This window comes from Macrobrachium nipponense, chromosome 18 (assembly GCF_015104395.2).
Source record: "Macrobrachium nipponense isolate FS-2020 chromosome 18, ASM1510439v2, whole genome shotgun sequence".
Taxonomy (NCBI): Eukaryota; Metazoa; Arthropoda; class Malacostraca; order Decapoda; family Palaemonidae; genus Macrobrachium; species Macrobrachium nipponense.
The window spans coordinates 78,227,601-78,253,295 of NC_087211.1; the positions used below are offsets into that span (position 1 = coordinate 78,227,601).

The 25,695-nt window shown below is 34.6% G+C and overlaps 1 protein-coding gene across 29 annotated transcripts in view; it reads left to right on the forward strand.

Annotated features, from left to right (window-relative positions):
- LOC135197228 (calcium/calmodulin-dependent protein kinase type II alpha chain-like) overlaps positions 1 to 25,695 on the forward strand; it is a 751,907-nt gene that overhangs the window by 429,506 nt on the left and 296,706 nt on the right. For all 29 annotated transcript variants that reach the window (XR_010310583.1, XM_064224289.1, XM_064224294.1 and 26 more), the window contains one exon: positions 15,612 to 15,666. Coding sequence is in view for 28 of the 29 variants with exons in the window: in XM_064224289.1 (XP_064080359.1) it covers positions 15,612 to 15,666 (55 nt within the window). In the remaining variant the exon portion in view is untranslated. The remainder of the gene's footprint in view (positions 1 to 15,611; positions 15,667 to 25,695) is intronic.

Here is a 25,695-nt window from a genome sequence, read left to right on the forward strand (position 1 = left end):
TAAACACTAAATTTCAAAACGCAAATAACTAGACATCGAGAGAAACGATTTCTCAACGTAAGGTTTATCATCAATATGAGAGACATTTATGTCCTATACAATGAGTTCTTCAGTGGTATTACTTTAATCAATTTCCACGTGAGAGCCAATTTGACGTTATATTTGCCTGGGGGGGGGGGGGGTGGGGGGGGGGTAAGTGTATTCGTCCTTTCTAGCTTTCGTTCAGATTGTAGAAGGATTTCTTGCTTTACAGAAGACATATAAACCACTGTTTCTTCTCCTTGCAGTCAACAGCAAGGTCTCTACCTATTATCCAGGAAAAATCTCTCTCTCTCTCTCTCTCTCTCTCTCTCTCTCTCTCTCTCTCTCTCTCTCTCTCTCTCTCTCTAGGTAATCTGAGTAATACACAACGCTCGAATCTGGTTCTACCCAGGAGGCCATCCCTGATTTCTTAAAAATGTTTTGTTTTTGTTTGTTGTGAGGTAAAAACCGATATTGTCGTCTGCCCTTTTCGCACCATAAGGCTTGCTGATGTATCGTTTCACTCGTGGCGTTCCAAAAGAAATTCTTAAGTAATAACCTTATGATTCGTCTATAATTCTTACTTTATTCTGTTTTTATTGTATTCAACTAATGCTCGGATTTTAGGAATTCGTTTCTTATATGAATAGGAAAAAATCAAACTTGAGAATATCATAACAATGATACATGCATTTGTATCTATGGAACATTTACGGGATTTGAACTCTCAGAAATAATTTTTTAAATTGCAGAGTAGTTTTCTAGGGAGAGATTCAAATGATGTTCTTTGGTGGTTAGCAGGACTAATTTTCCAAAACTGTCAAAGATAAAATTTTTTGACTGGAAGGATTCTGTTCAGATGATCATAGGAAAAAGTAGAATTAAAGACTGAAATCAGTAGGCGGTCTTTATCTCTGGGAAATCAACATATGTAGAGCAGTGGTGGGACTGTCTTGCTGATGAAATAAAGGGGATTTTGTCTGTAGAAGAAGGAGGCCATATTATTTCAGGGTATTCGAAATTATTCAAAACTTTTCTTGTTTGGGGAATATAATCCGGCGAAACTCGAAACATTTCATTTTTAGAGCAGCAAAAGAGTTCTCTCTTGGAAACGCGGAAAATATTTTATTTCTCAAACAGAAAAGGACATCGTGTTTCTGGGGCATTGGGAGATTCCAGTTTACAGGTTACTGAAACTTATTTTATTTCTCGAAAACCGAGAGTATTTCTTTTAACTTGAGTTTGTTTTGTGTCAAGAATATTTAAAAGTTTCAGTTCCTAGAACATTGTAAGTATCGTTTCTTTATCCGGAAATGTGGATTTAATGACGGGGAGACATTATGGAAGTTGATCTTATGAAAATTTTCTAGATTTCGTTGGTATTTGAAGGCTATTTTGATGGATGAGGAGGATCGATCATATTGGAGCATCGGGGAACCTTTCTGCAGGGCTGGATGTTGTCAGATTTTAATTTATTGAATAGTGTAAATATTTTGTGGGGGGAAATGGGTAAGAGCTGATCTATTCAACAGAGTAGATGTATTTCTGTTAAGTTAATCGACCTTTAATTTTATGGCATTCGAACGTTTTCTGGAATATTGAAAAGTTTTTATTGTTATTTTACTAAGAAATTGAAGGAACTACATTTTTACCCCGTTTGGGGTAGTGCCGTCATGCGGACCCTCATAGGCATTACTTGAGGTTCTTTGCAGTGTCCCTTCGGCCCCTAGCTGCAACTCCTTTCATTCATATCCTTTTACTGTACCTCCGTCCATATTCTCTTTCTTCCAACCTCCGTTCCACCATTGATTTCATAGTGCAACAGCGAGGTTTTCCTCCTGTTACACCTTGAAAACCTTTTTAATTTCAATTTCCGTTTAAGCGGTGAATGGCACCCATAGGTCCCAGCGCTTGGCCTTTGGCCTAAAGCTTATATTCTATCTACCTATCTATTTATGTATCTGTAACAGAAGAACCTTTTGTGGGAAATTATGTTAGTTCTGGAGCAATATAAATGTTGTGTTTTTTGTAAAATTGGAAGGATTTGATGTTTGAGACATAAATAGTATTTTCGCTTGGAAAAAATGTTCCCTCGAAACATCAAACGGTGTTATTTCTGCCGTCCTCAGTTTCGTGGTTGGATGTTTCTAAGTAAAGGGTGAGTTTTTCTCTGCAGACGTTTTTTTGTCTGCAAACGTTTCTTTAAAATATCAGGAATAACACGAGTGTTTTCGATGGGTTTTTGGAAAACGGTCACCTCTAGTGAATCAGTCGTCTGTCTGAAAAGGCAAATAATCCCTTTTCCATCCAATGGGGAACATGTAGTTTACTTTGTAATAAAATAGTGGGGAAGTTTTTTTTAGTTCGAATCATTGTTTTATCTTCTGTTTAGTTCTTGAACAGGGGATAAGATTGGTTTATGAAACAGCAACTCTGCTTCTTTGTTAGTTCTTGAACGGGGGATAAGATTGGTTTATGAAACAGCAACTCTGCTTCTTTGTTAGTTAATCATGAATAGTTTCCGTCTTGAACGGTAAATTCAATTTCTTTTCTAAAGAAAGAAATTGTTCAGAGAGGAAGAGAAACTGACCTATATCTTTCGCAACGACTTCTTACTAAACAATATTTTCAATATTTTGTTGAATGAGCTTTATTTCCCTCTTGAATATATGATATTTGAAATGGCTGATACTTTTTTAACGATGGATTTTTTTAAAGGAGAAATGTTTAAATTTTCACCTAAAGTAATGTAAGAGTCTTCTTCCTAAATCTAAATAAATGCTCACTCTCAGATTGGGTTAGGATTTTTGTACCTAAAAACACTATATTGGTTATTGATTTCTTACCTGAAAATAGAATTGTCATCTTTAAGTCTAGACAATGAAAATAAATTGCTTTAAACTCCGAGGTGATGAAAACTCCATTTGGGAAGAGTGGAAAGATTTAGTTTATAAAGTACCAAAACGATGAGAAATTCTCAATTATGCAAGGAAAGCAGAATAATATTTGATGTGGTTACAGTTTCTTCAAAACTATATGAAAGTAGATTACAATTTTCTTAAAGGATGGCTTTATATTTTCAAAAGTGTGTGTGTATTATATATATATATATATATATATATATATATTATATATATATATATATATATATATAATTTTTTTTTCCTCTCGAAATTTTGTTGGCGGTTCTTGTAAATAGAAGTAGACTTTTCTCCTCTGAAGCACTGACTTTTAACGAATGTCAGGCTCCTTTCACGCCATAACTCAGGAATAACCCAATCAAATGTTTGAGATGTGGATGCTTTATTGGTTTATGAAAGCTCCATAACACTTATTCATCAACTGCTGTTTATAGCTTTGTTTTCTCAATATTTTATTATTTGTTTTAATAATAATTATTATTATTATTATCATTATAATAAATAATAATAACAATATTATTATTAACCAAACAAAAACTTCTTTCAGTTTCTTTCTGAAGATTGAAAAAGAAAACTAAATGTAAATACTTAGAAGTGAACAAGTTACAAAGTGATTTTGTGGGTTTCTTTTTCAATATTATTATTATTATTATTGAAAACACTAAATGAACTCTTCTTTGGAAACTGTAGATATTCTATTTTATTGTTCTCCACAGTGCACGAATATCTCGCCCAAACCAGTTTATGGATCTTTTCCTGAAACATGGCTGGATTTCTTCATGAGGTAGTACATAAATTTGGCTTCCGAAATAGCGTAAGGGTTTCCTATCAGAAACAAGAGTATAAATGGTACTTCCTCTTGATGGATGAGTCCATTTCTCTCTTAGAAACAATTCGAATTTTTCTTTCTGAACTGGATCAGTATTCTTTAGCTTGTCCTGTGGAAGTTTCGTGCATGAAATGAACATCTTTTGAGATATGGTTTTCCTTTTTATTAATCAATTAATTTTTTTAAGACAAATTAGTTTTATTCGGCAAGGGGTAAGGCATTTTCCGCATCCATCTGAAAGGATAGATTATTCATTGTAAATGGAGGACATTTATCTGTTATCCCTTCAGAAGAGCAGTTGTTGTCTTTCTGTAAATAAGCCTTATTTATTACACTCTGCTTGGGTCAGTTGCTTTCCTTCCGCCAAAGACTGTATGTGTCTGATTGCCCCTTTCTGAGAAGCAAAGATAAATGACCCCATCGAAAAGGAGAATTGGTTCTCTTTCTGAGGAGGAGGTGTATAGCCATTTTAAAAGGACCGACTGGTTTCCTTGTATGGGAGGATAAGGATGCATAGCCCTTTTGCTAAAGGAATAGTAGTTTTATTTGTCAGGTGATATGGGTGTATGGCCCTCTGGAAAAGGCAAATTGGTTTTCCTTCTGAGAAGTTAGGATGTATATCCCTTTTTGCTGTAGGAACATTCGTTTTCTTTTTGAGAACGTAAGGATGTATAGCCCTTATGCTGTAGGCATATTCGTTTTGTTTTTGTTTCTGAAAGATAAGGATGTATAGCCCTTGGCAAAGGCAGATTGGTTGTCCTTTTGTGAAGATTAGGATGTATAGCCCCTTTTAGTATAGGAATATTTGTTTTCTTTCTGAGAAAATAAGGAAGTGTAGCCCTTTGGAAAATGCAGAAGGGTTTTCCTTTTGAGAAAATATATAGCCTTAGGTGTAGGAATTTTCCCCGTCTTTCTGAGAAGATAAGGAAGGATAGCCCTTTGACACGGCGGATAGGTTTTCTTTATAGAAGATAAGGATGTATAGCCCTTTGGAACGGCGGATAGGTTTTCCTGTAGAGAAGATGTATAGCCCATTGGAAAAGGCAGATTGGTGTTCCTTCTGTGAAGTTCGGGCGTGTATCCCTTTTGCTGTATAATTTTCGGTTTCTTTCTGGGACGATAAGGATGTATTTTTATTTTCTTTCTGAGATAATAAGGATGTGAAGCCCTTTTGCTATTTTAATTTTCGTTTTCTCTCTGGAAAGATAAGGATGTATAGCCCTTTTGAAAAGGCAAACTGGGTTTCCTTCTGAGATACTTTAGTGTATAGGATCTCTGAAAAGTTTTCCCTGAGAATATAAGTATAAGACTTTAGATAGTTCACTTCCTGAGCTATAAGGCACATAACCTTAATATGAAAATGACCCTTTGAGAAGATAAGGTATACAGCCTTAATGAAAAGTTATCTGAGAAAGTAAGGTGCATAGCTCTATTGGAAATGGCAGATTGTCTTTCTTATTTGTGAATATGAGAAAAATAGCCATGATGAGAAGGCAAATTAGGTTTTATTACTGAGATGTGTATAGCCCTTCTGAAGAGTTTACTTCCTGAGAAGATAAGGATTATAATATCATCTCTGTTGAAAAGGTAGACTAGTTATCGTTTTGAAAAAGTAAGGTATATAGGCATTTTGAAGTTTTAGTATATATGTAAATATATATATGTATCTGTATATATAATTTTTTTTCTTTGTTAACCGAGAAGGTTTATAACTCTTTATGATCTATGTTAGAAGTATAGATAAGTTGGTTTAGCTCTTTTGAACAGTTTTCTTTTTGAAAAGATAAGGCTGATAGATGTTTTAAACAGACAGAGAATGTTGGCTGTATAATAAACCTTTTCATGGTGTCTTCCTTAGAAGATACGGTATATCGCCGTATAGAAAAATAAGTCAATTAGATTTCTTTCTAGGAATTGAAAGGTCTTTAACCCTTTAGATATCTTTTCGGTCTGAGAACTTAACGGCATGCAGCCATTTTGAAAAAAATATTGTATCTCAGAATATAAAGGTGTCGGATCTTTTTGAGACGTTTCTCTTTGATAATAAAATGTATATTTCTATACTGGAAAGGTGTATGGCTTTAGTGAAAAGGCAGATTGTGTGACTTCTCGAGAAGAAATGATTTTCAGATTTTCTCTCTGAAATATGACACGTAATTCACTGAAATGATTGGCTGTTGTTCTTCTAGAGAAGGTAAGGATATCTATGTTCCACGTGACAGTAGTTATTTTTTTTTTCTTCAGAAAAGCTGAGATATATGATCATTCTTGAAGGACTGATTGGCTGCCTTTCTGGAAAATCTATGTTGGGTTTATTACTCATCTGGCTACGGGTCGGATGTCTTCTTGGAAGGGTTTTTTTTTCTGAAAAGAAAGCGTTGTACACTCTCCTACTAAAGTATTTGTTGCCTTCGTTCCAATGCAATGTAATACATGTACTTCCTTTCTTTAAGGATCGATCGCCGCTTTCTGAGATATAATATGGAATATGTCACCTTTCTATCGATATGCTAGTTTTTTTTATTTAGGAAGAATACTTTTCATCACTTTCGTATAAGATTGTAGGATGTTTGAAGTTCTGCTAGAAAGCGCTCATATGATTTAGTGAAAAGTGTGACATACATATATATATACATATATATATATATATATATATATATATGTATATAGATATATATATATATATATATATATATATATATATATATAAAATTATAAAATTTCACACTTTTCACTAAAACATATGAGCTCTTTATAGCAGAATTGCAGACATCCTACGATCTTATACGAAAGGAAAACAGTCCACCCAATCAAAATGGGAAAACATATATCTTACCAGAAATGAAAGGCATTCTTCCTATTTGAATTGTACACATAAATATGATCTTCAAAAAAAAAGAAAAAAAAATGCTATCATATCAAAAGGTGACATATCCCTTATTATATATCTAGCATATGTGTGTATATATAAATATATACACACTATATCTTAATGTGGTATATATATATATATATATTATTATTGATATCGATATATCTTATATATATATATATATATATATATTATATAGACATATAGACAGATAGATAGATAATCTCTCATTTCTGAAAGGACTGAGTTTTTATTTCGGTAAAGTCAGGGTTAGTGCTCTGCCCAAAAGGAATGGAATAGTTTTACGTGTTTCAAAAAGTTATGTTTATTTCTTCTATTTGTTAGGAGAATGGATTCTTTCTTCAGGGAAATGTTAAAATAACCTCCTTTCTGTAGCCGTTTGTGGGTTTCCCTTGAATATTTGGTCAAACATTTTTACCCTTTTTAGAAAGTGGATGTTCTTTTTGAAGTAAAGGAAGAATTCATCGCTCCTGGGATGGAAACCATTTTTCAGTTTAATAGTTCTAAAAGAATCTTTGTGTCTCCCGTTTGAACTGTTTTATTTTTGGACACTCGACGAAACGTTCGGAGAAGAATAAAAAAAGATCGGCATCATAGCAAGAGCTACTTTTTTTCATTAACTTTTTCTTGCTGAAATACTTGATGGTTCTTCAGTTGTTCGAAGGATGGTGGTATTTGGATAAGGTAGTTTTGACCCTTTCATTGGCAATTACGACATAATTATACTATATATATATATATATTATATATATATATATATATATATATATAATATATATATATATAATAAATATATGACTTACATTGGGACTGAGTCAGTTAGTAACGCATTGGCTTCTAACACGAGAACTGGGGTTTGGGCACCCGATGTGACACAAATTTATATATATATATATATATATATTATATATATATATATATATATATATATATATATATAATATATATATAGATATATATATGCAATTATGTCGTAATTGCCAATGAAAGAAAACTTCTCTTACTCGACATAAGGGTTTGATTTTCGTTTGCTAGGCTCATTTATTTTCCTCTTTTAAAAGAAAAGTGGCATTCTGCTTTGATTATATCCGAAGTGTCCCTAAGTAAAGATTTATGGTCTCTGTTGAGTTGAAATTATTTTCCAGTTTGTTGAAAGGAACGATGAGAGAGAGAGAGAGAGAGAGAGAGAGAGAGAGAGAGAGAGAGAGAGAGAGAGAGAGAGAGAGAGAGAGAGAGAGAGAGAGAGAGAGAGAGAGAGAGAGAATGTCCTCTTATTATAAATGGGGTCATTTATTTTGCAAATGTGAAGAGGGGTTGTCTTTAAAATTTGGAATAAATATATCTTTTTCATGTTACGGCAACAGGATTTTTCTCTCTCGAAAAGGGGATAGATTTTTATTTTTAATGATTTATATAAGTTGTTGGTTCGGTTGGGGGGCGTAGAGACAGTCTTCCAGAATTGGAGAAAGAAGTTTTTCATTGATTTATCAAATTTGATTTCTAATTTTTCTTAACTTATATTAATTTTCTGTTCTATTACTATTATTTATTTGAATGTTATTTCGAGAGGAGGTATTTATTTTTTTAAAAATCATTTATTTTAACTCGTAAATTCTTGAAGAGGTTATATGAACTGTTTGAGCTGATATTATCATTGGTAAAATTCAACAATTAGCTAGTGAATACCTGTTCAACTTTGAATGGATTTATGACAATTATACTGTATTAATAAGAGTGTTTCCTTGTCCGATTGATTTTATGGAAAATAAGTAATAGCCCTTGACTGAGGTTATGGGAATTGACACAGAAACGGAATAGACTAGAATAAATAATAAAAGTATTTTTTAACGGGAGAGTTTTTGAAGTATTTTTCCAGAATTTAATTTAACCTCTGGTAATCAACAGAATGGAGGGAATCGGACGTTTTTGAAGTGACTGAACAATTGGAGATTTTTTGCTCTAAATTCGGCCTGAAAGAGGGAATGTTTTTGTGAAATCTTTACCCCACCGATTTTCAGAAAAGCTTTTTGTGGATCTTCGTTCGTCAATGACGACGGGACGAATGTCCTTTTCGCTTTTCAAACTGAAATTTCATGATCGAGAAGCAAAAATTTATCGTCTTTCGCAGAATGCAGATTTTCTCCCCGATTGTATAAATATGATTATATTTTCATCTGAATGATTTCAGAGAACTAAATTTTTTCTATCAATATGGCATGGCTGTTTTCGTTTGGGAAGTAACTTTTTTCTGGTAAGTTTTACTCGATTGAATAAAAAATATTTTTGTACACGATTGAACTTTTCTTGGGATGAGGAAGCTACTTCCGTTTTCAAATATTCGAGGCCTTTTCAGCGCAGAGAAGTACTTGATGAATTATTCTTTGCAGCTTGGAAAGTTTGGTGATATTATTTTAATAAAGAACGACAAAGGTTAGTGATATTCTTTGAAAAGTAGATATTTTCCTTAAAATGGTTCTCCTGATTTTCTGTGTTTGTCTGTAGTCTTTCGGATCTTGATGAGTTGAAGCAAAATTGACAGCCTCGTCTTTGATGGGACATGGTGCTGGATTTTAATCATTGTAAGGCACAGTGACTGTACTTTGATTATTATTATTATTATTATTTTTTTTTTTTTAACGACGAATGACCTTTCTTGATTCTGAAATGGTAGGGTCGTTCTTGTGCACAAGATTACAACGTAAGTATTTGGATTTACATTTACTTAGTTAGAAGAATGCTTATTTAATCGACTAATGCTCCAGTGGTATCCGTGCAATCTTTTCGCTCTCTAGCTCATTTTCTTAGAAATGTTGCAGAGCTTAGTTAAGGATTTACACGATTTTTGTCATGACCAAGGTAATTTGTTGTTTTATGCGAACTATTTCAGTTATTTCCAAAAGGTTCATTATTATCCGATTTCAGCATTTTTATTCTTATCGTTGAGAAGGTGACTGAATATTCCTAAAACCCGATGAGTAATCGACGTAAAAACGCAGATGAATGAATGACTTCTGTGAAACTTGCAAATTTGTTATGTCATAGACGAGCTTGTATTTATGAGGAGGTGTGTGTCGTATATTCTAAACGATGTACGATTTTTAAGCCTTTATTTATGAAGGATTACCAGAGTGATCACGTAACATGGTATTATCGTTGAAATGTCCTCCTCTTCGCTTTTTCGAGATAAGAGAGGAGAGGCTTAAAGAGGACTAAAAGGCTTAAAGAAGATTTATATTAGAGAACCATCCTATTGCTTAAATAGATTTATATTCTAAGTAAAAGCTTTATTTTGTAGCGACATAAAAAGGTGCGCTATCGTGTAGGGCCATTTCCACAAGGTCATAAGTTCTCATTTCGGAGGAAAAAAAGGTGAAAGAAAATTTCTGCGATAAATAATGCAGCTTTTCCTTTTATGACGAAGGTCGACTGTGAAATATTTCTTAGAAGGACACGAATTTTATCCTTCAGTGTTGCTTTTGTTCGATAACGGAGTTATATGAAGATATATTTTTTAAATTGAGTTTTACTTATGTAATCGGGTGGAATTTCTTTTCAAAGCTGGATAGAGATTTTATCCTAAAATGCTGGTTGTATTTTCTTGAAGGATTTGATTTAAGATGGAAAGTTCTTTTGGAATTTTCACCTTTAGGGAAGTTAGTTAGTAGTAGTTGTTGTTGTTGTTGTTGTTGTTGTTTTTTGTGGTGTGGGGGGGGGGGGGGTATTTTTCCTTCTTTTATAAAATGTGAGTCTCTCTTGTTTCCAAGATTTATAAGATTTTTCGTCTGTATATGAAATGAATATTTATGTACCTATGGAACTGTGATTCGTGAAAAATGGCCTCGGTATTTATTCTGTTGAAGTTTTTTTTTTTTAACTTACCTCACCGGAACTGAGTCAATTCAGGTTCATTTTTTTATATATAAAAGTTGTGTATTTTTCTGTCTGATGTAGAAACAGTAGATAAGGGAGTTGGGTTATTTTGAAGAAGGTCATTGATTTTCTTCCCTGAATATCTTCCCTGAATAGTGTTTGATTTATCTAGAATCTTTGCAGAGTTTGGGATTATTCGGTGCCCAGGTCTCGGCGGGTTTTTTTTTTCCAGGTTTTGTTCACAATTAGTTAGATTGTTTGTTTGTTTGTATGGTGTTTTTACGTTGCATGGTACCAGTGGTTATTCAGCAACGGTACCAACGGCTTTACGTGACTTCCGAACCACGTCGAGAGTGAACTTCTATCACCAGAAATACACATCTCCCACTCCTCAATGGAATGGCCGAGAATCGAACCCGCGACCACCGAGGTGAGAAGCAAACACCAAACCAACCACGCCACTGAGGCGCCTACAATTAGTTAGATTAGGGATAACTGTTGTTAAGAACCCACTAGATTTTGCAATCAGGACCTTGGCACCTGCTAGACACTCTCTCTCTCTCTCTCTCTCTCTCTCTCTCTCTCTCTCTCTCTCTCTCTCTCTCTCTCTCTTTTAAGAGGACGTTTATGCAGCTACTGCAAATGTCGACTGTACTTTGAAAATCTATATTTTAAACGATTTTCCATTATAATTAGTATATGACATCTCTTTTGAAAGATAGAAGTTAAAACATAAGGAAAGAGGCGCCTATACTTTCTCCTCATGTTTCTTTCATAGATAGAGTTAGTGGCAGCAAAAGTAGGCAAATTGCATTTACGTACATACTTTAGAAAGGTAAGTCAACTTTCCTAATGGATGGAATAATTATCTATCCTCCTGGAGGAAAGCGAATACTCTTAACGTCGGGGAGCGCCTCAGTGGCGTGGTTGGTATGGTATTAGCGTCCCACCTCGGTGGTCGCGGGTTCGATTCTCGGCCATTCCATTGAGGAGTGAGAGATGTGTATTTCTGGTGATAGAAGTTCACTCTCGACGTGGTTCGGAAGTCATGTCAAGCCGTTGGTCCCGTTGCTGAATAACCACTGGTTCCATGCAACGTAAAAGCACCAAACAAACAAACTTAACGTCGGGGATATCTTGATGGATTTTCGTCCGTGGAATATGAGATTAAGTAGCCGTTTTTAAACAGCAATGCGATAGATTTTCTTCCCTTAAGTAGAGGGATGTACTATGTCCTCGGAATGATGCGTTGCTGAAGTGCATCAAGAAAAGATGAGGAAGATTTTCTTTCCTTTCCGGTAGTGGATCGATTTTTATTTTTTATATCAGTTTTGTTACTTCCATTCATGAAGGAAATAGCTCTCTCTCTCTCTCTCTCTCTCTCTCTCTCTCTCTCTCTCTCTCTCTCTCTATCTTTCTCTCTCTCCTCCTCTCTCTTCTCTCTCTCTCTCTCTCTCTCTCAGGTACCATAGATTTATTTTTTCTAAATATTTTCTTAATTCTAAATAATGCTCAAGTCTTTCATTTTGTAATTTATATATTATATATATTTGCATACACACACACACCACACACACACACACACACATATATATATATATATATATATATATATATATATTATATATATAGATTAAGGTATATTTTAGAATCTGTCCTAAAGTACCGTACCTTGTTACCATGACGGTAAGACTCATTTTAGTGGAAATGGAATGTTGACTTTGCAAGAATATTTTAAAACTTCTAAATGCTAAAAAAAAAAATTATAAGGAATGAGTTAATGAAGCTTTGACTATTTTCAGTCTCGATGAGATGGAATAAGAGCTTGGGTGGTCGTTGTATGAGATTGATGTTTGTTTTTACCGCTGTTATGGAATGGAAGAATTCTTTTCATGTGTGTAACCCACGTAAAAAGTTTGAATGTTTGCATCTATATGTTTGTGATCCTTTAATGATAAGATTCTTGCACTTTGTGTTTGCGCATAGGCGATCTTTACAGCTTTGTGAGCTGTTCCAAAAATCCTTAAAGGTTTATTTGTGATTTCTCAAACTTTAAAGTTTTTATCCGTGATTCATAAAATTATTATAATTGTTATTATTCAGAAGATGAACCGAATAAGTCTGGAAGAAGCCCACAGGGCCATTTCCTTGAAATTCAAGCTTACAAAGAATATGGAGCTCATTACGAAGAAGTAAGAGTAAAGGGAAATATAGAAAAAAAAATCTCGCGTATTAAAAAAAGAAAAAAAGAAATTTACGCATTACTAAATAGACAAAGAAAATGTAAGGAGAATACTACTAAGAAAATGTGTTTGCTTGGTCATAACAACGCAGTGTATTACATGTGCAATTCTTCAAGTCATAAAACACACTATTGTTAGTATTATTATCCATTCGTTCCTACACGAATGCAAACCCTCGGTCTGGAAGAGATTTCCATATGTGAAGACCTTTGGTTTTTATTTTAGATAAAATACACATTGACATACTTTAAAATTTGTCATTGCACATTTCTTTGATCATTTATACACGTTTTCAATTATCCAAGTAAAATACGGCATCATCAACACCAATTTAACTTAAAATGTTGGCCCTTTACAAGTGTTAAGTATTGCTCATTTTTAGTCTTGCATATGTTAATGAGCGCATTTCGTTCCATACATAAAAGTAAAGAATTAAACTTACATAAAAGACCTCCGTTTTTAGGAGAAAAACAGAACTTTTTTTTTTCCCTGCTGGCTTGATAACGATGAATTCCCAGGTTGGCTAAGGAGTGAAATGTTGTATGTATGTATGTCAGAAGTCTTGACTCGGCTGGAGAATGTAATGTTGATTGTAAGTGGACGATACGTCGGAATACAACAGTCTATCAGCAGCATGCCTTTATTATGTTTGTCAAGTTCGTGATGCCTTCTGTGTATTGTTATGGAATTAATTGTATTATGTTTGTCATAATATTACTTTTATATATGCAGTTTATCATGTTTTCTCTAAGCAGTTCAAACACCAACCTCCGTGAAGTATCGTAAAATTTCGAACTTCCTCGCCACCCTTTGTTCTTCAAATCCCCATATAGAGTATCGTTAAACAGAACAACATCTATGGAGAAAATTATGGTTATGCATTTTCATGGTATTACTGTAATGAAACGTGGACGTTTTATTTATTTTTTCCCCACATGATAAAGTTGATTTACTTGTACAAATAAGATAGTTGTTAGGTCATAATATTATGTCTATGAATCATATTTTTGTTTGCGTGCAAATGCCGATACCTTAAATGCTTTTTTAGAGAAAAAATGTCATTTCTATTTTTCCAGGAGATAGTAACTGAAATGTAATTATCCTCTCTCTCTCTCTCTCTCTCTCTCTCTCTCTCTCTCTCTCTCTCTCTCTCTCTCTCTCTTTCTGCTACTTTTATATGATTTTAGCCCATGAATCATGAGCAAATGGGCACTAGACATCGAATGTTACCCGAAGAAAAAATAATTTTTTTTCCTTTCTTTACCCAAACGATATGATATCTGAGCAAATTGAAGGCGCGTTATTAATAGGAGCGGTCGTAAGAGGAGCGAATCCTTTTGATGGGATGGCAAAAGAGGGAAGGAAATTTGACTCCATCGCAAAAAGGACGAAGAAATCCTTTCTGGGGATTTATCGAATAAAAAGGTCGTACGGTAGATCTAAGGGATTCAATTTGCCTCGGACCATTAGACTGCTGGATGGGATAAAGGAGCCGTGGTTTTCCTGGGGGTGTCTTTAGGGGGTGTTTAGGGAAGGGAAGTTGAATTTCACTTTGTTGAAGGTATCTCTTTGGAACTAACCTGATGGGAGGTATTAAAGGAGCACCTTTAATCAAGTACCATTTTGTTTTGTACGGTTTTTTTGTTTTCTTTGCTCATTGGGTTGCGTATTCAGTTATCAAAATGGCTTTAGAAAACCTAAAGGTGCACTATTTAAGCTCTTTTTCTTGATGATGAATATATATATATATATATATATATATATATATATATATATATATATATATATATAATCAGGAAGATCGTTGATAAAACATTCAGGAGTCCCAGGAAGACAGCAGTCTAAGGAACATGCTTTATTTATGTAAGAAACGTTTCGTGTTACTTCAACACATCATCAGTCTGCAATAATTAAAAAAAGTTATTGTTTCATACCAAATTACAAGTTAAAAGCATAAATTATTACCAAAAAAATAAGCTAAAAATAATTTAAAACGTTAAAATAAAAACAAAACATGAGTAAGTGAGGAAGGCTACCTACTCAAGGAAAGGAAAAGAGCAAAGTGACCACAACAATTCGTATGTGCCCAGACAACACTTAGGGCCCGACTGATGATGTGTTGAAGCAACATGAAACTTTTCTCACATAAAGAAAGCATGCTTCTTACACCGCTGTCTCCCTGGGACTCCAGAATATATGAATATATAATAACCTATTATTTATATATATATATATATATATTTATATATCATATATATATATGTATATATATTTATATCTATATATGTATATAATTGTATATTATATTATATCATTATATATATATATATAGTAATATATATAATATATATATAGATATATAGATATATATAGCGATACCACAGGAAATGATAGTCAGAAATCCAAGCTCTTTCGTCTTTACTAAGCATATATATATATATATATATATATATATATATATATATATATATATATATATATAAACCATGTTCGTGCAGAGGCGCGTGGTGGTATATTAATCCCAACTACAAAGTATAACTTGAGCGAGTTTATCCAAATGGTTTAGCTTCCAGCGAAGCTGCGCAGACTGACAGTTACACAGAATAACCTCTAGCATTGTTTTAACGAGGCTGCCAACGTCGTTGGGCCTCGTGATAACAACACCTGATACGAATCATTCTGATATTGCTGTAATCTCCGTGGTGATGTCCTCCTTTCTGTGTATTGTGCATTTTGAAATGTATTTTATTTCCCCTTTATTTCGTAAGTTTATGCACGATACCGTGTTTGTTAATAGAGTTAATTTACTGATATTGTATTTCTCTCTTTTCCAGTTCGACTTCACGATAGTATACAAGAAGAATCTTTCCATTACCTGGTTTTCGACTTGTGAGTATAACATTTGTCCTTTTATTCCAAGTGTTATTTGTAAGAGAGAGAGAGAGAGAGAGAGAGATATTGGTCTGTAAGGATTATACAGTACAATGTGAATAATAATGTGCCAGTGAAAGGGTGACCGTTTAGATCACGTCGTTTGTCGGAAATTTGTACTGGACGTTGAGTCGTCACCGTCATGGGTTATTTCCGAGTCATCAAGGGAAACCTGTTACTCCAGATAAATGAAAACAATGGAAACTGAAGGGAAGCGGTGCATTGAAGATATAACTTCATGTAGCTATGTCTTCAGCCAAAATTCATCAGTATTTGATGATTAGAACTGCCAGGTTTCCTGGCATTCATAATGTATCATAGGTAATCCCCGCATTTGAAAGATTTTAGTATTATCTTATCTGATATATACTCATATATAGTCGATGAAAACCGAGAGTATATAAAGTAAAAGGTTGGTCCCAACGGGAATATAAATATTGTATCCTCTTACGGGGTGGCAAATGACAGGAAAGGTCGGCGCCCCTAAGTAATGAGTGACGAGACAAAGTCCTTTTCGGATGATTAGATGTGATTAGGAAGAATCAAAGAAATACTCTGCTACCTGTATAGTCATCAGCAATTCGCGACGATTCTTAATTAGATCATCGTGAGGTGTCAGCGACGAGAAGAATACAGATGGGTAAAGGATGAATGAGCCTTGTGACTCTAGATACGCTCTTGGTGTACAAAGCAGTTCTCAACAGGAATAATGACACCCGCCAACTGGTACGAATCAGCAGGCAGCATGCGAGCTTCCATAGAATCGCGCTAATGATGCCATTATCCGATACGCGTCTCTGGAAACGAGGTCAGAGCTCGTCCCTCGCGGCAGTCCCGGTAACCCGAGACAGTCGCTCGTAACAAGGAGAGCAGGAGCAAGGAGCAGGGGAAAAAATAAACTAACGACTGCAACGTGAGGAAAGAAGCTCGTATCGGCCGCTCTTTATGATGGTGTTTTCATATTCCTCTTCTTTCCACGATGAAGGTCCGGAGAGCCTTTTTTTTCAGCGATGTCTTTTTCTGGCAGTTCCGCTCTGGTTCGTTATCCCGTTCGTTAGGTCGTTGCTCTATTTTTGGACTGCTTTTGTTTTTTCCTTTCGCTTTTTCATTCTGAAGAATTTCAAAATGAAAGGGAAGGAGCATCCTTTACTTCTCTTTGTAGTTGATAAGCTTATAGTGTTCGAAAAAGTTGCCAATTTAATCTGAGCTGAAGAGGGACAGTCACTTGCTAAAATGAAATCTGAAGTCGTGGAACTTGCTCGCTCTGACGGAGTCCCAACATCATAAGGAGAAGCGGATACCTTCCTTACTTTACGAATTGGAAAATTCTTCTATCTTCTTCATGCTAGCATAATATTGTAATGCAATGTTTCACTCTTGCAAATATATACTTGAAGGTATTTCTTTCTGGCTGGTTAAAGCCGATTTTAAGCTTTCGGGCGTAAGTGTAAAATTGTGTGAGTTATTCATTCGCTCAAACATGAGCATGTATACTAACGTAAATAGGTCGATGGTGTTTGTTTCTGTGGGTGCGTGGTGACAATATGAAAGGACTTGGAAGCCGTAAAGTGAAAACAAAAAACTTTTCTCCAGTCGTCTTGTTTGTCCGTGCGTGTTTTTGTCTGTATCCCGTGGGAGCGAAATTACGAAACACGGGATGTGTTCGGAAAATGTTGATTTGTCCTTGGCGACGAATGGTTTCTACAGCCATTATAGGTTTTTGAATTGATGTGCCTTCGCCATTAGTGAGTTAGAACCGCACTCTACCGCGTTCTTTCGTCATTTACAAACATATTTTAAAATCGTGCTTTTGCTTTTATAGAAACTTTGAAAGCCTGGCATCCTGTATGGGGAATGTCCCCCGCCCCTCTTCTTCCATTGTGGTAAAAGACTATGAGTGCTCGGGACCTGCAGGAGATATGACACTTATCCATTTGCAAACGTTGCCAGAGTCAGATACATTTGATATGTAGGTTTGTGTGTATTTATGTATATAAGTATGAGATCTTTTAGCAAGAGTATAGTTATGATGGTAAGGAAGCCAGAAAGTGGAGTAAGGAATGGAGTAAGGATGGTAGAGGAAAGCGAGCAGTTGATTTATGTGTTTATTCGGAAGCAATTATATCGATTGATGATACACTATAGGGCGAAGATAATAGGTTGTCTGCAAAATGTTTGAAATGGAGATTATCTATGGAAACAGTCTTAAGGATTCATGAAGGGATGTTGAACCGAGTTTTGTATGTTGAATCCAAGTGAGAGAAATTAGGGTAAAGCTGCCGAGACGATTTGTCTGTATAGTATTGAGTAGTGAGCTTTAAAAGATTGATACATATATGCAGATATATCACAAGAAGAAATGGTAGTATTAAGGAAAAGATGGATCAGAGTGCTTGGAGATTGTTTGTTCACGAGGAAAGAATGAAGTAAGTATATATGTGGAAGTAATGGGAGACCGAAGAGGTACTAACTAGTTTGAGTGCAAGAAATGTTGGAGCAGAAGAACATAAAGTCCAGGAAGAGAGAATAGGAAGGATGGTGGGTGGCGCGAATTCTGTCTTCGTCTATGAAGTGATTCGTGTGGATAATATGTAGTCCACACACACACACACACACACACACACACACACACACACACACACACACACACACATATATATATATAATATATGTATATATATATATGAGTAATATTCAAATCAAGAACAATTAATACAGATAAATGGCTTCTGCAAAAACAACGATTTTATTCTGTAGTTCAGACCTGATACCATAAACTGACTTGTACTTATAAAACCAATCGCTGCATATCTGAATAAAAGAGAGAAACGTCGATAACCAAACACAAACCTCTCAATACATATATAGAAAACCATATATATATATATATATATATATATATATATATATATATATATATATGTATAATATGGTTGTCTATATATACATTGAGAGGTTTGTGTTTGGTTATCGATGTTTCTCTCTTTTATTCAGATATGCAGCGATTGGTTTTATAAGTACAAGTGAATTTATGGTATCAGGTCTGAACTACAGATTAAAATCGTTGCTTTTGCAGAAGCCATTTATCTGTATTAATTGTTCTTGATTTGAATATTACTCCTTTTTTTATTTCTTCCACATACCTTATTTTGTTATATGAAAGGTTGCTGCTTGAGTAAACATGTGTTATTTTTTCTTTGTAGAATATGCTGGGGAAACTTGCCTTTCAAATCAGTAGTACGTAGACTTGCTCCAGATGAGTATTTGTTCATTGTCAATAATAATACTTTTGGCACATTTTCATAATTATAATAATTATAAGAGAATGACGATATTATCGTTATTGAACTAAGGAACTGAACTAGGTTGTAATATTGACGATGAAAAGCCACAGCAATGTTAGAAATATATTTTTTGTACAAGGTTAAAAATGACTAGGAGCTCTTTTGGATACTGCTCCGTAGCCCTACTCAGTCCTACTGAAGAGGGGATACGAAGCAGTATCCGAAAGTCTCTCCTATCATTTTTAACCTTGGACAAACAATATATTTTTAACACTACTGGGGCTTTTCATCGTCAATATTATAGCCTAGTTACAGGGGTTCCTTAGTTCAATAATAATAATATTGTTATTCTCTTCCTCACATATATACCGTCCATAGTCAGGAAATTCACTGATCATCCTCTCTCTCTCTCTCTCTCTCTCTCTCTCTCTCACACACACACATTGTACTTCCTCTTGCACGAAATTGGGAGTATGTATTTTCTGCCATTATAATGTACTATTTATAGTCCTAAGCAACTGATAAACCCGTTTTTCCCTAACTCAGCAATAAATTTCTTCGTTGAGTTGCGAGTTATTGATTTTAAATGGAAATTAAGTTTTGCGTTTTCTCCATCGTCATCGTCGTAGCCTTATTTCGTAAGCACTGGCGTGTTCTTATTTAGTTTAAATGACAGGTATCGTTAACCTCCTGATTCTCTGGCCGTAACGGAAATAAACTTTACTTAGCAGAACTTGGCTTCTTAACATCCAAAACTTGAAGTGATTTTTTTTTTTCGTATATAGAGAAACTGCTTCCTCATGTAAACTTTCCGTGTAGGATGTAAATCTGTGTACATGTGAACTTATAACATAGAGAACTTTCCCCTCTCGTAAACTTTGCATAAAGAAATTTTGTTTCCTAACGCAAACTTTACATAGATGAAGTTTACATCTTGACATTTACAAGTTTGTGGGCGATTTTGTTCCTCAGTAGATATATCTACAATTTAAATATTGCCTTGGGAAGATCTATACTCTCTAGACCTTGATAATAATGATCTCCGGAAATGTTAGGCTTGTCTGAATCTCTTATCAGGATTACAGAAAAAAAGTCATGAGTGGATTTATACGAAAATATTAGTGTTAAGGTGTCCTCGCAAGTGCCAATAAGTGTCTAGATTTGGGTAGGAATCCTGACCTAGGCATTGACTTTTTTTTCTGTGTTGGTAGCCAGTTTGATTGAGCAACCCTAGGGAAGATTTGCCGTCTCCCAACGTTTAATTTTTTTTTGACTATCAGCTTTCTTCCTCCAAGTGACATATCTGTCATCTCCTTCATATTTAAACCCGGTCCTTCCTTACTTCCCTTTTTTTTTTCCCTGTTCATTTTTCTGCTCGAATCTGGGTTAGGAAAGAGCAGCTGGCTGCCCATCTCGTTGTCCTTTGCTCTTGAAAAATCAGAGCGTTGCATTTACGGAAAAAGAAATCACTACACTTAAATTTCCAGTACTAACTTAGGGTAGGACTTGAGGAATTATAGAATTTAATTCTGACAGTATAAATGTATACACAAACACATACACATGAAATATTTCACGGAAAAAAATAATAATATGGCAAACACCAAAAGTATGTAACTCTTTAAGTACACACAACACACGCGCACAATCAAATATAAATGATATAAATATATATATATATATATATATATAATATATATATATATATATATAGATATATATATATATAGATATATATATATATATATAGATATATATATAGATATATATATATATATATTATATATATATATATATATATATATATAGATATATAGATATATATATATGATATATATATATATATATATATATATATATATATATATATATATATATATATATATCTATATGTATATATATATATATGCATGCAGCATGCATGCATGCATGCTTAAAAAAAAAACAGTAGATGCACGTGACTTCGTGATATAAGCGAATACCACAGGACAAATAATAGGCAGAAATTCGTACCGTCGATGTCTTATTAAAGAACGAAAGCACTCTGCTACGAATTTCTGCCTATTATTTTTCCTGTGATATTAACACACACACATGCATATAATATATATATATACATATATATATTTTAGTGCGCGTGTGTTCGTGTGTATTTAGAGATACATACTGTGGTTTTGCCTTTATAGTTCTTTTTCGTGAAATATTTCATGTGAAACTCATTCCACACGAATACAGTTCTTTTTTCATTAACTAGGTACATTCCAGGATGTACAATAACTCTACTACTACGTACTTTCCAATACATTCATCTCGCTGAACCTGGTTAGACTGACGGGGCTTATCAGGGAGACTAATGCCATTGTCAAGTGACGCATTTTGTTTTACAAAATTTACTTGATTCATTTCACTGTATTGAAATGGCGGTACTATGCATGTGGAACAACATTAAAATATGAATAAAAAGGGAATAGTCATATATTGAATCAGATTGGAAGGAGAACTTAATCATAAGTCAATATGTGAGAGGCAAATAACAATGAATGTTCGAACCCATAAAAGTTGAAATTATTAGTTCTGTGTACTAATTTGCATAGAGAGAGAGAGAGAGAGAGAGAGAGAGAGAGAGAGAGAGAGAGAGAGAGAGAGAGACTTAATTCATCATTTTATACTTATGAACCTTGCTCCCCTGGCGGATGACCTTTGACCTCTGGAAGCCTTTGGGGATGATAAGTAAACGAAGGAGCCCTCGAGAAGTGATAAGTGCTAATGAAATGTAGGATGAAATTTGTTGCTTTTCCCTGAACCGAACTGGAAGGTAAATTTGCCCTGGTGCGGATGTGAGGTGCCCTTTGCAGTTCACAGAATCCGGGGCGAGATGCTCTTTCCTCAAAGACGTTGCCTCGTCCCTTTTAGAATCTTTTAAGCTTCTGGGAAATCTGGGGAGAGAGAGAGAGACTTCGGGAACAGTCATGGAACTGGTAACGTTTCTAGGAAGAGCGATGCTTGAAACTTGGTTCCAGTGGCTATATGCACTTCCTCACCGTAAAATTGATAGCGTGAGTGCAGCACTTGCGCCAGCATAAATTTTATACGCGCATAGACTGGTAATTTAATAGTACTATCATAATAGTGGGCATGACTCATTCTTCTTTTTAAAGCTTACTTGGCAATAGATGTTGTTATGAAGTCCTCGAAATTATATATTTTTTCTTGAACAACCATGCAAACGTTAAGGACATAAATATTTCTCAATTGAGTATGGTCCATTCTTCTCTGTAAGGGGTGAAGTGCAAGTGAGAAGTGATGATTATAAAAAGAAAAGTTCTGGAACTGTCAGATTTTTAGTGTCTTGGAAGATATGCGTGATTTCGTTATCGTGTCATAGACAGATATCTTCAGTGACAAGTATTTAGACTCGAATCACAATTACAATTCAAAGCCGAGAGGTGACCCTATGCGATCCCCACGAAATGATAATAACTAGCAGGTCTGCATAATCCAAATCACACTTCTTCCATCAGCAATCTAGGGTCAGTTTTCACTAGCTCTTTCGTCACTTTATTAGTGCATCTTTTTCTGCCGTGGCTGTTAGATCATCGTTCTTGTCAAACGTTTGATAATTCGGCAAGGTTTATGTCAGTCAGGGTTTTAAAATATTGTTTTTTTACTTGTTACGGTCTTCAGATTTTGATAGCTCGGGTATTCCTTTTCGTTCTTTATTGGTGCCGTTTGTCTTTTTTTTTAAAAACATTATTTTCTTCAAAGATTGGATTCTTAATTTCATGTTTTAAGCAACGTAAAATGCGTAAAAAAAAAGGTTAACATTGTAAGAACTTCCCATTGATGGCATTTGTAAATTGCCTATTTTAAAGAACAAGAAAGTGTAAGCATTGATAAACACTAAAAATATTAGAATGTCGATTAAAGCTAGAATAGGTTTTTACTACTATTGCTTGCCATGCACCGACAACGCGAAAATCGAATGACGTTGTTTGGGAAATCTCCTCTATTACATTCTGACATAAACGCAACTTATTCTGTGTGATCTATAAAAACTGTGGAGTTACTAGTAAACTTTATGAATATTATATCATACGGGTCAAAATAAGGTATATTTAATTTTCCAGTAGAGAAATATTCCAAGAACTTTGCAGTTTCAGAAAGGTCATTTCTTCTGAGCCATTAACTTTGCCATCTGATTATTGACTTCTTTTAGATGAATCTGAACGAAGTTGCCTGGCTCTTTTGTATCATTAGCCTCATGACGGTTAACGTTCTATTTGAACCCGAAAAAAAATCATAACATCTAATGCAATAAATGTTGATAAAGTCCAGTATTCGTACAATGTCATTGTATGCAGTTTTTGAAGCTGTGGCGTCGATTAATAGAACATTCACGTACGTGTTTTTATAAGCGCTCTAAATAGATCAGAGAGGCGGAGACAGGTCGTTCCTTAAGGGTAAAATTAGTGGACAGTGTAATACGAAACTTGCTCTCGCTCAGATAACGTAGCATATAAATATCAAATTCCTACAATTTGTGCGTGAAAACAGATTTGCGCTGGGGGACTCCAGTTCTCTGCATTTATCGCGTTTCTTACAGGCCAAAGGATTTTGTAAATGTACATATCACACACACACACACACACATATATATATATATATATATATATATATATAATATATATATATATATATATATATATAAAGGTTTTTGCCACTAAGGAAAAATGAAAAGCGAGATAGGCAAGCACTTTCGGTCTAGTTATATAACGAATGACGCTCTTTGTAGCTATCATTTAACGCCCGGTATCGCAATTTGAGAAACCCGGTTTTAAAATGGTCAAGACCAAATTCCATTTTCGACCTGCCCCCTAATTTCTACAATCCGGGTATTCATTTCTGAATACTACCTGAATCTGTTCCCGAAAACCTTTCCTTTATTACTCCGTCCGTCTAACACTTATGCAGCTCAGTTGCAGTTGGTCGAATTGCTTATCTCGATTCAAGGAAAAGTATGAATCCAGAAATGAATTAACTAGAATAGAGATCTTGTTTTTGCAAGATTAATTAAGATAGATTATAGTGCCGTATGCGTCGAACTGGAAAATAACTGACAGTGGAACGAAATGCTTTCGTTTCACAAAGAAATATTGGACATTGAAGTTAAACTTGAGGAAAATTATTGGTGTCATCTGGAGGAATAAATGTAATATATATAATATATATAATATATATATATATATATATATATATATATATATATATATATGCGTGTGTGTGCATGCATGCTTAGAAATCACAGTAGATACAATGTGACCTCGGTATATAAGCAAATACCTCTGGAAAATCTGTGACCTGCCACCTCGGTGGCCGCGAGTTCGATTCTCGGGCATTCCATTGAGGGGTTAGGGATATGTGTTTCTGGTGATAGCAGTTCACTCTCGACGTGGTTCGGAAGTCACGTAAAGCCGTTGGTCCCGTCGCTGAATAACCACTGGTTCCACGCAACGTAAAAACACCATAGACACTAAAAAAACAAATAAACAAACAACCAGGGAAAATGTGGTGTTCGCTTATATATATATATATATATATATTATATATATATATATATATATATATATATATATATATATATATATATATATATATATACGTGTGTGTGTGAGACTATCATAGTTGATGGTAAGCAGACTGTGTCATTTATCTATTAGCAAACTTTTGTCATTGCTGAGATAACTGTATGACTCATCTTACTTGTTCCTCTTAATCACCAAGGAATTCACGAGTAGAATTTTCCAAGGTATTGGTTTCCGATCAGGTTGCAGGACTCGATGCGTAGAGTACAACTCTCTCTCTCTCTCTCTCTCTCTCTCTCTCTCTCTCTCTCTCTCTCTCTCTCTCTCTCTCTCTTTTAACTGTCTTGTTTAGGTAACTTGAACAAATTATAATAATTGTCCAGAGTGAGGTAGAGTTGACTTTTGGAAATTGAAAATATTTCCGTTTTCTGTGTCTTTCATAAATGAGCAACTCCAAAAATGTTCAGAGTTGATTGGTAGCATTTTGACGTTTCAGAACAATTTTTCAGTCTTTTGAGGATGTTCGAATATCAGTTTTCTTCTAATTCCGTCCAATGCCTAAACTTAGAATATGTTTGATAGTGACGCGTTTTATAATATGTTCTTTGATAAATGATGAAGACGCGTATTACACCTTAACATGAAGTTTAGAATTCCGAATTGTGATAAGAACGGTAGTTCAAATAACAGTCGCATTTGTATGTGATCAAGTTGAGGTCACATCCCAAACTGGAAATGTCAGCAGAGGATGATGCTGCTGTTTACCAAATCAATTTTAGAATCCAGGTTTAACTCCTGTGCCCTTACTGAATAATTTGGTGTTTCAGGAAAGGTGATTTTGGATGGGTTCCTGGTCCACCTACATCGAATCATATACGGTGTCTCGAATGGTGGCTTGATATAAGGCCGAAATTATTATGATTAGTATTCAGAATATGCAAATGTTCATATCGAACAAACCAAGGGGGCCATTAATATGCAAAGCAGTCTTGCAGAATAGAGATCCTTTTATGAAACGGGAGAAACAGTAAAATAGTCAATGAAAGATGAATGAACGAAAAGATTAATATAATCACACGAAAGCCAGAATAGTCAGGTTCTAAGACAATGGGTTCTTACTG